We start from the raw sequence: 15,663 nt of genomic DNA, 5'->3' as shown, positions 1-15,663 counted from the left end.
CCCGTCCTCTTCTTCCCAAATCTCTGTTGTGTGTTACTGGTGCTTTGCCTGCCACTTTTGTTGTAATTTAAATCATTTATTGATATTTAAGCCTTCTGCCTATTGATAATGTCAAATATCTGATATGCTAGTAAAAAATTTATGTAAGCCATATGTACCTTGTGTATACAGGGTATGTCTTAGCTGGCATGCATATAAGTGCATGAATATGAACCATCTAGCTGTTTTCACGCAATCTAATGTACCTTGCTCACCAAATCTCAAAAACTGATGGTTGAAGGAACTAGCTTCCTTTCCTTTATTTGATTATATGTGAAAACTGCTAAGGAGCATTCTTAAAATGTATTTACATCTTTTAAAAATAGCTTTGATGCCATTTTGTTTGGAAACCAAATATTATGATTGTAAGCAAACTTGCTAATTATAGGAATTCTGCAGCAAATCTTTTTAAAGATGAGAAAATAGTTTTTCTAATTTTCTGTTTTAAGCCTCCAGGTTTTCAATAATTTTCACTGATAATGACCCTCTGCTCATTACATTGGTCTCACCTAGGTCAGTGTTAACTCCAGTGAAAGGCGTGTTAACTATTTGGCCATGAAGGAACGTGGTTTTTGTTGACAGAAAGAATGTGTAGCTTTTATCAGTTGACCTAGTTTAGCCAAGAGACCTTGGGCAAGTCACTTCTCTGAGCAAAGTGTCTTCATACAGAGAGTGTCTGGGTTCTGCTAGCTCCCTCCAAGACTGCCCCTGGTTCTCACAGTCTCGGACCACCTTGCCATGATTGGACAGGAAGTAAAAACACTGTTCTGTACCCTTATTTGTTCCCAGAAATTCTGTTGGTAACCAATATAGTATTATAATTTCTCCTGAATGCAAAAATCTGTTTTTATAGGTTTTAATGGGTTATCGTCCCTATGAATTATAAAATGAGACTATGTCTTGTAAAGAATGAGATTGTGGAGGCTGAACTGTGGAAATGTTTTCTTGTAGACCTGTCGGTTGTTGCGACATGTTTCTGGGACAGAACCTCTTGCAATAACCTGTGTACATGCAGAGGAGACATTTCAGGTGACCGGCCACCAGGTATGATCAACGGCAGATTGTCCCTTCCATACTAAGTCCTGTCTGAGTGTCATAACAAATTGTGTGGGAGGAAGATGTAAGTGGTTCTGTGTAACTAGAGGCCTAATCTGTGGAGAGAAACGGAGATCACGGACTTTTCCTCGGTAGTGCGCAGAAACACAGCTGGCGTTCCATTGGGTTGTCTGGTCATCTGCCAAAGGGGAGATTGGACCATTAAATTAATGCCCTAGTTTATGTCTGTTTTAATGAAGCTGTTTACAATGTGGGTTGTTGTAACATGTTTGAAAAGTAAGCTGTCATTATGTAACAGGCCATAAAAATACTCACATGTTTGACTCAGTAATTCCTAAGGACATAAGGAGATTAAAAATAACAGCAGAAAAAAACAAAACGCTATTTGTTACTACTTTACTTATATAATAAGATTCATTTGGAAGCAAAATAGCTATCTTAGGTTAGGTACATAATGTGACTTAAAATAATAATGATAGCTAGAATTAACAATATTGAAAAGTGTTTTGTTAAAATGTTAGGTGATAAAAATAATATAATTATGTACATATACTATACTTGCTATTATATAAAATGTACGTAGATAAGAAAATGACTCTATGGGAGTTTGTAGAAATAAAAGTTCTTATGTGTATTTGAGAGAATTGTGAATTAATTTTTTCTAAAATTTCTATAGTAATTTTCAAAGCCTTTTAAAAATTGACATCCCATTTAATACTGTCCTTGTCAAGTCAATCTAAGGGAAAAAGTGAGGGACAGGATTTCCTTTCCAACCCCTAAAATACAATTTACCTGGTGTTTTTATTTCATTCATTATGGTCAGCCAAAAGGATTTACTTTTTTTTAGTTACTGATTTGAGAAAGAGGAAGAGAGAGAGGCATCAATTTGCTGTCCCATTTTTTTTTAATGCGTTCATTGGTTGATTCTTGTATGTGCCCTGATGGGGGATCAAACACGCCACTTTGACTATTAGGATGGTGTGCTAATCAACTGAGCTACCTGACCAGGGCCCCAGAGAACTAATTGAAATGCAGTATTGGAAGGTAGATGTCAAGCCCCTGGATGTATAGTGAAAGAGGCTCCGATGGTGGTATGGGCCGTCCAGCAGAGGGGTGAGTGTCCACTCTCCTGTAGAGAGCGGTGCCACAGGCTTACCGTGGAAGCAGGACCTACATCCTCACGTGTGGATTGTTGCCTGCACTGAGGTCAGCACCCCTAAACCCTGCATTGTTCAAGGGTCCACTGTATGGGAGTGACTCTCCCCAGGGGTCATCTGCTGAGCATTTTATAACCAGAGGATCTCTGTTCATCGGGAGAAGCCAAGGCTTGCTTATTTGCCTGTCCAGTTGGGGGTCACCCTATGAGGCCTTGGCTAGAATGTGTTTGGTAGAACGGAAGCGTTTGACCCTCCTGCCATATGCAGTCTGCTCCTTGGTTGCAGTTCTCTGTTTACTGTTTTTGCTGTAACAGTGAGGTTAGGAAAAGCCAGATTTTCTTCCCCAGAGAGTGATAGAGCCTGTTGTCAAATTTCTGTAACTTGGAAGCTTTTTCCGTTCCCATTGCCTCGGCTTTTACCTGGTCTTTGGCATCTGTCTCACAAAGGGATGATTTAAGGAGAGAGCATGCCTCTGGGATAATTTATATTTATTTCTGCATACCTCTGCTTTAGCAATGTCATTTTTATATCTCCTTTAAAAATGTTAGATCGTGTCCAGGGCATGCACAGCTGAGCAGTTGGCACACTGCAGTGGCCCCCAGTGGAGAGGGCAGCAGAGCTGAAATCCAGCTTGTGGCCTGCAGGCCACGTGCCCACCTTCCCTGAGGATCAGAACCATGCTCCCCTCATAAGGTTGCCACCAGCTCGCCGGGCCCTTGCCCGTGGGGCTGTGCCCACCCCGGAGGAGCGAGCGCCCAGTTCTGATTCTCTCGAAGGCAGCACAACTGCGATCATGTCAGTCTCTGAGCACTCCCCAGCGACTTCCTCTCACGCTCAGGGTCCAGGCCAGCCCTGTGTGTATGTTTCTGTCACACGGCCACTGGTGACCTTCCTTTTTTTATGTCAGTCCAGTCGCACTGGCCAACTGGCTGATCCTTGAAGGCACCAGAAATGCTCCCATCTCATTCCAAACCACTTTTCCTGAATCCCTGTGGCTCCCTTGCCTTTTTCATTTCTCTGCTTATATGCCATCTTTTCATCGACCACCTAACACCCTCTGTCTCTCTTACCCTTTATTTTCATACATACCATTGTCTTCTAAAATATCTTATAATTTACTTATGTACAGGTGGGGCACAAATAACACCCCTTTTATATTAAAAAATCCTTTATTACAAAATCATAAGCATGTGATTCTATAACATAACAATATCACACTCAAGCACACCATATGGCACATTAGGTGAAATGTTCAAATTAAAACTGTAGGTTACGATATCTGTTTTATTACCTTACCAACCACACTCACTTCTGCCGGACGCTGTAATTTCAGTTGTCTCCCGCCTCATAACGTGAGCCTGTGAAGACAAGGCCCTCGGTCTGTGTCACTCACAGCTAGTTCCTCAGCACCCCGGGTGCAGTAGCTGGCACACAGTAGGTGAATGAACAGCCGTATCAGTAAGTCCTCACTTAACACTGCCGATAGATTCTATGCCTTTAAGTGAAATAAAATAAATTATATGCAACAGAACCAAGTTTCCTATAGGCCAGCTGATAGAAGCATGAGTTAAGTTCCTATGGCATCTCATCAGCTCTAACAAAACAGTGTTGAATGAAACCACCTAATTCGAGGACATGCTGTGTTAGTTACTTGGTATCTCTGAGCTTCAGTTTCTCCAGCTATAAAATGGGAATAATGCTGATTTGGGAAGATTAGTATTTTGATTGTTTTGAGAATTAATATTAGTATATATCAAGCACCCGACACAGTACCCCCAGAACGTACCCACACTGTACTCATCGGCGTGCGCATATGTTGTACTAGCTGCATTGCCACTGCCGCTACCCACCTACCGCTACCGCCCGCACCACTGACACCGGCGCGCTACTGCCCGCACAGCACTGTCTAGCTACCCCTACTACTGCCACTTCTGCTGATAGGAATACTGGCCTGCCACCAGTGCTACTACCAAGGCCACTGATGCCACTGCTGCCGTGCCTACTGTGCCTGCCGCTGCCACCACGCTGTTACCACCACCACTACCGCTGCCAGTACTGCTGCCGTCACTGCCCCGCTGGCTCTCCTACCACAGTGTGCAGTGCACACTCTGTTTGAGCGCGACTCTGACCTGTACTAGGGAAATAAGCTCGTTCGTTGGGATAGTGTTCCTTGAATAAAGATAACTGCTCCCTGAACAAAGGCTTGCATGGGAGAACACACCCTGTCTGTCTGTAGATAAGTTAGTGTTGGGAAGTTAGTGTTAGTTGCGGGAAGTTAGTGTTTTTCTACCATGTGTCCCCACATTGCCCACCAAGGGGCTTCCTGGTTAATGAGTTGATTTGGACAGTGCAGACTTAGGTTTGGTTTCTGGTGTGATTCTGAGAGCTCAGGTTTTGAAATTCACACTGGTTTATATCGCGTTTCTTTAGATCATTTCTGCTGCGGAAACATTAACATTGCATCCATCTAGTAAAATTGCTAAAGAAAACCTAGATGTGTTTTGTGAAGCCTGGGAATCCCAAATTAGTGACATGTCAACCCTGCTGAGAGAAATCAATGACGTGTTTGAAGGAAGACGAGGTGAGAAAATGCCCACGTGTTGAAATATACTATTATTTTAATGTAACTAGTAGATTTTTAATTTTGAACTTTAGGTGCAAAATAAATTATTCTGTCATAACCCGAGTTATTTTTATAGTAAAATATCTCCTCCCAAAATTATGAAAATGATGTTTGTCCTTTATTAGTATCTAAACAGTAAAGTTTGTTGTACAACAGCATAGTAGATTTCTTTGAATTGATATGAGCATTTTGGTTTTCCTATTGAAATTAAGTAAGCTTACATTTCTTCTAAATTGTTTTTTAATTTTAGTACATTTCTTCTGCAACACAGTAATTATCTGGTTTAATCCTACTAATTTTATAATGAAATGAATGTAGTTATTTGATTTTTGAATTGCTTTCCTTCCACTCGGATGGAATCTTTTTCCTTGATGACTACATTGTCTTGGAGTATTCCCTGTGGTGGGTAAGTTCATTATTTCTACCACATGTAGAATAGCACCATACGATGTAGAGGAAGGCATCATTTTAGCTTTTTATTTTAATATCAACTGAGAATTTTGTTTATTTCCCATTGTACTATGTGTCCTGTTTATATTTGTTTTTATACATTTTCCCCTTCAGATGGCTTCTGTTAGTGTCAAGCATGCTTAGCTTGTGAAATAAAATGACATTTAAAGTCACAATAACATCAAATTACATTTTTTACTGAGTGTGAACATTTAAACATTTCCTATTTTTTTCAATATTCATTTAGAACAGTTACCGACATGCTTTACAATCAAGGAATGGTAGACTTTGTAGATATAACATAACTTGTAAACTATAACCAGTTTCACCATGCTTCTGCATTGAAAGATTTCTGCGAGAGCTAGTCTGAATGGCGTATCATTTTGATGCTTTGATAAAGTGTTTATAGCTACATGGGCTTTTATGTGAGAGGAGTTTCATATAGTAAAAGGTAAAGTGATATAACTGACCCGCATTTACAGAGGAATGATCCCTTAGCCACAGGACTTGTTTAGGAAGAGCAGCCCCCCCCGCCCCCCCACCCCCACCCCCTGCGTTTCCTAGCACTAGCGTAGCTAGACCAGAATCAAAACAGGAAAAATCTTACGACTTGTCTTTGGATTACATGGTCACTGTGGTTTCTTTTCCTTTCAAGCTGGATGTCATATAAATGACCTCTTCTTTAAGTTTGCATGACCTATCCTAAGGATTACCTTCACTTCCTTAGGGATGAGCAGAAATTCTTCTTTAGGAGGGAAAAACTCTGTCACGTTCATTCAGTCGGTGGGATGCCCACTATTTAACTGGTAAAGACATCAGAAGACCCCATTTTGTGGGGTTAATTGAGATAGAGTGGGCTGATTTCTTATACTGCCTGTCCTTGTCCTTGCTATTTATCAGGAAGCTATCAAGAATAGCTTTTTCCATGAAGTCCAACTCTGAGTTAGCCATTATTTATTTATTTTTTTAAAGATTGTATTTATTTACTTCTTAGAGATGGGGGAAGGGAGGGAGAAAGAGAGGGGGAGAAAGATCAGTGTGCAAGAGATACATCAATTGGTTGTCTCTTACATGCTCTGAACTGGAAAACCTGGCCCACAACCCAGGCATGTGCCCTGACTGGTAATTGAACCTGTGACCAGTTGGTTCACAGGCTGGCACTCAGTTCACTGAGCTGCACCAGCCAGGGCTGAGTTAGCCATTATTGAGTCCAGTGTCAGGTCACAGTGTCATCCTTCCTGTTCTGTATGGTTATGACCAACCTGCCTATGACCTTGCCCTCCACCCTCTGCTTGCCACATACAGAGGACAAAAGTCCCGACTTTGCTACTGTTTAACTCATGTTTTAACTGTTACTGGAAACCTTTTGCTGTATCCCAGCCACCTTAGTTCTGCTCTGCATATCTTGACTCTAGTAACTGGGAAAATTCTCAGATAGGTTTTTAAGTATCATTGAACCAAAAAATTAAGTGGCAAAAAGCATGCTAAACAATAAGAAAGAGCCATTAGGGTTCTCAAACTTGAAGCCAGTCTGAGAGTGGGATCATTCATTGCCTTCTTTGCTGGAGACACTCAAATTTTACAATAGGGCTTCCTGGGATTGTTCTAAGAACTCAAAAATCAGTATTTGTCTTCCAGCCTTTTTGTCTTTTTGCCCAAACCTCCAGGGAGGCCACAGTCTTTGTATTAGAAGGGACAAGGTAAAAAAAGACTTCACTTCCCCTTAGTGATGAGTAGCGATCAGCACTTAGAGCTTGAGATTGTTTTGGACAAGTGACTGGCAGAAGGAAGCCTTCTCCCATAGCTTGCAGACTCTCTCCCTCCACTAAGAAAACGGAATTTCCTTCGTCCTGTTGGACCCATCTCTGAGTTCGCATGGCTAAACTCAGGTTTTGAGGATGTGTGTGGTAGTCTTGTTTCACTTCACAGGTTGGGTGCGTGGGGAGGAACATGCTTGTGCATAAATACAAGCTTATTTGGGGGATACGTACGTCTGGAACAAGGGAGTAATCCATACAAGAAGTGATGGGGCGATGATAATAGAAAAGGAAATGAGGGGACTAATAGGAGAAGATTTTTGCAAATAACGTTGGTAGGATTTGGTGAGCAACCGAATGGAGAACGAAGGGTTTGAGCTCGACAGCCAGGTTTGGACTAGACTGTTTCAACAGACCCCTTCAACCCTGCTCCTTAGGTTTGCCAGTGGTCTGCCCGTCCTTCAGTGGTTAGGGATTCATGTTAAGTGGGTCTGGGGACGTGGGTTTGTTTTCTGATTGATCATGTCATGCAGAGCCCCGCCAGATCCCCAAAAAGCTCATTGAACTTCTAATAGGGGATAATGTCGCACATCTTCAGTGAAACAATGAGGTGTATGTGTCCTTGAGGAATTTGCTTTATTTGTAGAGACACAAAAAGCTCTACTATTGAAAATGAGAACAGTACTTCTCAATAAGGTTTTCATAAAAATAATTTTGGCACTCTCACAGGATGAGAGGGGCTTTGGGACTTAATTGTGAACTTAATTTATCTTGAGATATAAACTCAGAAGTAAAGATGGCCCAGTTGGGGTTTTGACTTAGGGCATATTAAACAAGGGATTTAGTGCTTTGAAAGTAATTCTGTAAACCTAATATCTGTACCAAGTATATTTTCCCCCCAATATTTGTTTTTCCAATTACTTCTAGTGTTTATAACATGTCTTCATCAGAGACAGAAATTGTTTATACTGCCTCTTTAATTTGGTATAATAGCGAAATATAATTGATCCCATATATTCTTTCTCGGCTTTGAATCAGTGGCAATAATTCACTTGTATGGAAAAAGCAACTATAAAATTATAAAATGATTCAAACTCATCTTTTTGGTATTTTATCAACTTGGTTATATTAGAATTGGGGAAAAGAGGGACAACTTTGCCTACAGAGCCTTTGGAGAAAATTCTCTGAAGAGTGAAGGACCAGGTTTGCAATGGTCTTCAGACTTGTGAAGCATCTTGCGTCTAACTCAGGGCTGTCAAACTCATTTTCATCGGGGGCCACATCAGCCTCGTGGTTGCCTTCAAAGGGCCAAGTGTAGAGCGCCTTGCCCCTGGTTACGGAGTAGTTGCATTGACAGAGTCTAAAACTATATTTGGCCAGAAAAACGAAAGGGCAGGGATGCAGTGGGCGTTACATGTCCCCTCCTTTCCTTAGCAGCTACACTTCCTGCCACGTGTTAATTCCCAGCCAAGAGTCTGTTGTTTGCTCTGTTTCATCCTCCCCTCTGCACACTCCAGTTGTCCTCTTCCCTGACTGGGAGAACGTGCGGGTAGCTGTAAATGATCTGGCCTGGTGCCTGCAGAAGAGGAAGCAGGCACCAGATACCTGGTGCTGAGAGAAGAAGAATCAGGCTCTTTAGAGGCAGGCTGCCGTGAAAGCACTCACTGTGAATGGCAATGGCCGTGATGTAAGTCCCCGTCGGTGCGCTGCTCTGGCTCTCTGCCACTGCACTGGAGGCGGTAGAGACTGGCCAGCACAGGAACCTAAGAGGGACAGTTGCTGACAGTCTTGTGTTCACCAATCAAATGGCAACTTTATTTCTGAATCATAGGTAGTTAATAGAAAGAAACATTCCCGTTTATTTAAGAACATTGTAAAATTAAATGCGAATGATGGAAAATTTGTTTTAAGTTGTGTATATTATTTGCAGGAGAGAAGTATGGCTACCTTTCACTTCCAAAGCTAACGGTAAGTAGAGCAGTTTTGTGCGTTTCAGAATGTTTCTATTCAGAATTCAAATTATGTTCCTCTTGCCCGTTGCTGCCCACCCCCAATGTCTGATGTTAAAGAAAATAGGGTGTTGAATGTTGACTGTGCATAGTTATTCTTTTTTACTGTATTTTTTCACTACCATGCAGGCCCCTTGCACCCCTCTCCCTGCCCCACCCCCTGAATCACCACTCTGCTGTCCTTGTCCATTTTCCTTTTTGTTTGATCCCTCCACCCCCTCACCTCTCCCCATAGCTGTTATTCTTTTTTGTCCGTTGGTCTTGTATTTATTTTTAATTTATTTTTATTGTTGGCAGTATTATAGATGTCCCCATTTCCCCCAGCCCCTGCCCGCAGCCCTCTGGCCATCCCCACACTGTTGTCTGTTTCTGTGGGTAAAGCATATATGTTCTTCGGCCACTCCCTGCACCCTCTTCCATCCGGTCACCCCTCCCCTCTCCCCTCCCTTCTGACAGCTGTCACAGCAGTCATCCTGAATAACAATCTAGCTCTAGCTCATACTGTGATTATTTGTATTGGGTTTGGAGATTGAGGGAATAGGCAACAGGTTGTATGATTAGTAAGAAGCCATAATCTGAAGTCAGGGGTCTTTTTGTTTATATCTTGGGTCTAATTCACAAGGTCATGTTGGAGTCATTTTCTACAAGCTAGGGACTTTCTTAATGTTTTTTGCCTTGATGAAAATATGCCACACTATTTACACCGAGACTTGAAACGGGTATACATAGCTTTATATTACTGAACGGATGTATCTGACTGCACTCCCCAGTAGTGTCCACTAGATGGCAAGCTTGGTTGTATTACTAAGTTGTGTTCTGTATCTGTTTAGGCAATTCTCTTCCTGTCTTCCTAAAACACTTTAATACTAATTTGTAAAAGTAAAACCCAAAATAATGAATATATAACTCAATTTAAAAGAATAACATGGAACATAAACTTCTAAATAAACTAAAGCCTAAAACTCTGTAGGGTATTCTTAACTTCCTTCAATGCTTTATTAATTGCTTCGTAGCCTAGACGGAGGAAGAAGATAAAGGTGATGTGACTTTACACGGAGTGGCCAAAGAGATCAGTGATGCTCTCCATTCGTGTTCTACAGGACACAAGAGGCACCCTGTGTGCGTGTGCATGTGTGACCTTCTAGTTTCCCTTGCTCGTCTTTTGTCCTATAATTGATCCCATGTCTTCTATAGTAAACAGCATTAGAGACTTTCAAAAGGACTGTGTCAAATGAGCAAATATAAACTATGGAGTAGAAAAGGGAACTTGAGGATGTTCGGTTCTGTAGTAAAACTGGTAGCACAATAGCTGGTTCTAAGTAACACGTCCTGGTGATAATGGGGACAGCAAAAAACGGAGAGGTGCATGTATACTTCAGAGGTAGAGATCTGTTTCTTGAGCTAGTGGGCACTTGAGTGTTTTGTTTTATTGTAATTTACACTTCGTATACGTGTGTGACTGTGTGTGACTGTGTACTCTGTGTGTGTTTTGTTTAAATAAACCCTTCCTTTTTCAAAAAAGAAAAGGTCCCTGCACCTTCTGGCCCTTCATCTCCACGAGCTGCAGCTGCCCTGGAACTCCTGCCAGGGAGTTCCCGGGCGATCCCATAGTGAGACGAGTGTCCAAGCTGCTGCCATCTCAGAGAACCTCCGAATCTCTGATTCAAAGGACCGTTGCTGTCGGAGTGCTTTCTGCCCTTCTCGTAAATAGGCATCAGCGGGTCAGCCTGCTAACCTGACTGGGGCACAGTGTTTTCTACCTTCACAGGGGAAATATAGGGAATCTGAGTCCCCAGCGGCTTACTTAGGAACAAATGTGCTGTTTCAAAACTGGGGGCCTATCGAACATGTTGGTTCAAATACTGAACCTTAAATTCTAACTACTCGTGTAATCTCCAACACAGCCTGGGCAGAGGATTGGGAATCAGGATGTCAGTGAAACAAGGGTGCTGAAATTTAGCCCTCAAAGGGCAAATTGGGTAAAGGAGTTCATTTCAGTCATAACTTTAGGAACACATGGACCTCTACGGATAGCGGCTAGTTTTATTGTATCATTTCGTAGAATAATTCCACAGGGGGGCCAGGAAGGTTTGGGTGTATCATACCCGGACTCTGGAAGAATGCCGACGTCTTTAAGGCCTCCTGGGACTCTGCCCTGCTTGCCTTCACCCCAGATTTCTGACTGACTCGCCATTCCAGGCCGAACTCATGTGCTAGTAGAGTGCTTGCCACTGGTTCTTGTTTTAACTTAACATGATATACTTTAAGTAGGTACTGAAAATGTTGAGGTTAACATTTTATTACAGGTGTTTTGTTATGCTCTCTGTTACTGTATTTCCTCATGATGAACGGTACTGCTTTTTAAGTTATCTTCATCTTTATATTGTCACAGAAGAATAACGCAAACCTGAAATCATTAAAGCCAGACAAGTTGGACTCTGAGGTGAGACCTTTTTCTTTGTATTCATCTTCTAATCTCTTTTTCATATCAGTAATGACCAATTGCTGTGATTGAAATATTTTCTGCATTTTTATAGGAGAAGGCCAAGATTGCAAAGCTTGGCCTGAAGCTGGGTTTGCTCACCTCTGACGCCAACTGCGAGATCGAGAAGTGGGAGAATCAGGAGAATGAGATTGTCCGACACGGACGGAGCATGTCCAGCGTGGCCTATTCTCTGTATTTATTTACTAGGTAAATGTAATCGTGTTTCGGTCTTTTAAAATCAATGTAATATCTAGTGTAGAGGAAAAGTGCCACGTTAAATCACTGATAGATTAAAGTCTGTTTCACCTACACAGTAAAAAGCCTGTTATGTAGTTCTTACGTCAATTAAGTGAAGGCAACAAGAAGACATTTAATTGAGATTTAGATTTAGAAAAGATCCTCTTCTAGGCTTGTATCTATTCTTTTGAAATAACTTTTCATTCTGCCTTTTTTCCATCCTATATTTCCCTGTCTCTCCCAGCCAGCATGCGTAAGTTTAGGAAACATGCCTTTTAAATCTTTATGCATGTGGTTGATTAGACACAGATCAAAGAATAAGCCATTAGGCCTGCCACCTCAGGAGAGTGCCAAATCTCCTGAGTCACTATGGGTTATGTAGCACAGATTTTCCATAACTTCGCAGTGATCTGATCTGCCGACATCTCATTGACCTGTTGAGAGGCAGAACTGGTTGCTGCTGGATTTCAGTTCCCCTGGTTCCTGCTCTGTCCTGATTCATGCATTCTGCTGCTCTTTCTGATAATTCACTCTTCACTTGTAGAGGTTTTCATTCTTTTTGGTGGTTTCCAATTGGATATTCCCCAATCTTCCGATGAGAGAGGAATTGAAACATTATTAGTATTATTTTATAGACTAAAAATTACAACTTAAGTGACATGCTTCATCAAAGACAACTGAATTCCTGAATTGCTGGAGTTGAGATTGGAATCAGCAGTGAGAATCTCCGAACTTTCAGTCTGATCCTCTTTTCATTACATAACAAAGGCCTTTTGGTTAAGACGTATTATCAGATCTTAAATACTTAATTTATGGAGCAAAATGAAAAAGGTTATAAAGAAAAAAACATAAATACAACTTATCAGTTTTAAGTTTCCTTACATTGTAAAATTAAGATGTAAATGTGCACTTAAAGTTTTTCAAAGTGCCTAGGAAATAATAAATATTAAAGTTGCTTTAAGAATAAAATCCCAATATTATTAATCTATTCAATATTCTTAAAAATTTGTGATCCCTTAAAATACAGAATGCTCCGAAACTTTAATATTACAAAACCAATTCTCAGGCAATGACTTTTTTTTACTTCCTTAATAATGCATTTGTTCCAGGGGAGAAGGGCCACTGAGAACTTCCCAGGATTTAATTCACCAACTGGAGGTATGCTTCATTTCCATGTTGTGCTACTACTTCAATTCCAGGCTAAAAACGGGTAACAACTAATTTCTGAATGATTTACTGTATCAGGCTGTGTGCCTGCCTGTGCACAAATGTGTACTACAGCGAGTGGTAGAAAGGAGAGGAATTGCAGTAACGTTTTGTGGAGCCTTTTTGGTTATCTTACTGGGGAAACAAAAAACTTCAAGTATCATGGGAATGAAGTAGAATGGACTCTGAGAGTCAACAGATGAGCTAATAAGTGTTAGCTTTTCCAAGTACCCATGTCCTGTCCGCAGACGCGTGTCTCTTATCCTTTCCTGAATGCTGGAAAGGCTTTTTGGCCTCTTCATTATCGAATTGGGTGACTGATAGAGACCGAATGAGATAGCCCATCAGAGAGCATCTGTCAGGCTGGACACCGTTGGAGGCTGCACAGTACATGCCAGCTTCCTGATTTCCCCTGTTCCTGATGCTTCAGACACTCGGGAGAGACAGACGTGCCAACACCCACCCCTGTGCGCTGTGTGTCTAATGAAACTCCACACAGGCCTGTTCCAATTCCCCTCTCTCAGTTAGAGGCTTTAGATTGACAAGCAGGTTGCAGGATTCCTTAGTTTTCCTGACTCTTGTGTTAGTCTATTTGCCTCTCCAGAACCAAGAGCTTTCTCGCATCTAAAACTTAAAGTTTTTGTCACTTCATACCCTTTCTTTGGCGTGCTGTGCTTCTATCTGAGCCTCTTTAGGAAGGGGATTTCAGCTGGACAGGATGTTTGTCAGCAAACTCATAAGAATTATAGAAAAAATTTCTTTTGGGTTTATCTCTTAAAACAGTTGGAAGAAATTCTGGATTTGTTCCATTGAGTTTGACTCACATCGTTCCAAGTCACAGCACACTGTGGGGGCACTGTCTGCAGAAGGTCCGCCACTCCCCTTCTTTCTGTGTGAGCTGGTTCATTCGACCGACACCTGGCGAACTGTCTGCAGACTCTGATGAACATAAACTGTTCATCAGACATTTATTGTACCATGTGTCAGACCCTGGGCATAAGGACTCTGGGGACAAAAGTGAACAAAATAAAGCCCCTGCCCCATGGAACTTACATCCTCATGGGAGGAATAGACAGTGAAAAGTACTTAACGCCCGTGTACAAGTACTTAGAGGTACAATCATGTAGGACAAGAAGAGAGAGGTGATAGAGGGGCCGTCATAAAAGACCTCTCTAGGGAGGTAACATCTGCACAGAGATATTAAGTGAGAGAGTGGGCTGGGTGGATATCTTGAGGTCGACTATTTCGGACACGCAGAACAAGCATCAAGGCCCTGAGGTGTGAGGCTAGCTCTGGACATATGAAGAGTAATAAGAAGGCAAGTGTAGATGCAAAGCAGTGAGCCACAAGGAAAATGGTGACACAGGACATCTCAGTAGCCATGAAAAACACTTTTCCCCCCAAATATGATGGAAAACCCATTGAAGGTTTTGAGGAGCAGTAATGTGATCTGACCTATGTTTTAAAAGTTTTTGAGCCCTGGCTGGCGTAGCTCAGTGGATTGAGCGCGGGCCTGCGAACCAGACGATCGCGGTTCGATTCCGAGTCAGGGCACATGCCTGGGTTGCAGGCCGGATCCTTGCAGGCTAACTCCCAGCAGGGGACGCACGAAAGGCAACCATACATTGATGTTTCTCTCCTTCTCCTTCCCCTCTAAAGATAAATAAATAAATAAAATCTTTAAAAAAAAAAAAAAGTTTTTGGCCCTGATTGGTGTGGCTCAGTGGATTGAGTGCTGGCCTGCAAACTGAAAGGTAACTGGTTTGGTTCCCAGTCAGGGCACATGCTTGGGTTGCAGGCCAGGTCCCCAGTTGGGGGTGTGCAAGAGCCAACTGATCAATGTATCTTTCACACACTGATGTTTCTCTACCTCTCTTTCTCCCTCCCTTCCCCCCCATCTCTAAAAAAAGTAACAAAATCTTTTTAAAAATTCTCTAAAAAACAAATTAAAAAAATAAAAGCTTTTTGACTTGAACAAAAGGGTAAATGGTAGTTCCATTTTCTGAGAGAGGGGACACTGAGGGACAGTACCATATCTAGAGGGTGGAAATGAAGCACTGATTTGCTGAAGTAGAATATATGTATATGGGTAAATGAGTTGCTCCATTTGGTAGGGAGCTAGGTGTCAAACTCATTGGTTTTCCTTTTGAAGGATAGGGAAGGATGCAAAGAATGATTTGACCTTGAAATCAGTGTATCCGATGACAGCAAAGCGTTAAGGCTCTTTGACAGAGGTTTAAAGTTAACCCTAAAATTATTACCTCCTTCTTTCTGTGCTTCATCTAACTTATCACCAAAACTTGTTATTGTTCTTCACAAATCATTCTCAGATTTGCCCTGTTCACTTCATTCTCACTGCTGCCACCTAAAGCTAGGTCCCCATCCTTTTACAACCCCTGGTCTCTTTTCCTGGTCCTGAATACTCTTTTCAGTCCAATTCATTTGGCATTGTTGTTTCCAGTCGTCCTGTTCTCCCGACTAAATTGTCAAGTGCAAGGGAATCGTCAGAAACCAATGTGAATTGCTCCACTCAAGTGGCTGCTTAAGGAATGTGTGTGGGTGACACATTTTATCTTGCTCAGCTGGGAGTAGGAAAGTTCTAACCCTCCTGGGCTCACTGTCTAAGTGAGATTCATCATCCTTT

At 41.8% G+C, this 15,663-nt stretch overlaps 1 protein-coding gene across 1 annotated transcript in view; it reads left to right on the top strand.

The window, feature by feature from the left end:
• The window catches only part of CTNNAL1 (catenin alpha like 1), a 50,261-nt gene that overhangs the window by 31,332 nt on the left and 3,266 nt on the right, over window positions 1-15,663 (top strand). Inside the window, exons 10-15 of the mRNA XM_037047550.1 lie at window positions 991-1,083; window positions 4,683-4,833; window positions 9,013-9,050; window positions 11,484-11,534; window positions 11,629-11,783; window positions 12,923-12,971. Coding sequence (XP_036903445.1) covers window positions 991-1,083; window positions 4,683-4,833; window positions 9,013-9,050; window positions 11,484-11,534; window positions 11,629-11,783; window positions 12,923-12,971 — 537 coding nt within the window. The remainder of the gene's footprint in view (window positions 1-990; window positions 1,084-4,682; window positions 4,834-9,012; window positions 9,051-11,483; window positions 11,535-11,628; window positions 11,784-12,922; window positions 12,972-15,663) is intronic.

Source organism: Sturnira hondurensis, unplaced genomic scaffold (assembly GCF_014824575.4).
Source record: "Sturnira hondurensis isolate 20B ecotype Veracruz unplaced genomic scaffold, ASM1482457v3 Scaffold0006013, whole genome shotgun sequence".
Classification (NCBI taxonomy): Eukaryota; Metazoa; Chordata; class Mammalia; order Chiroptera; family Phyllostomidae; genus Sturnira; species Sturnira hondurensis.
This window is presented reverse-complemented; position numbering and strand designations above follow the sequence as displayed.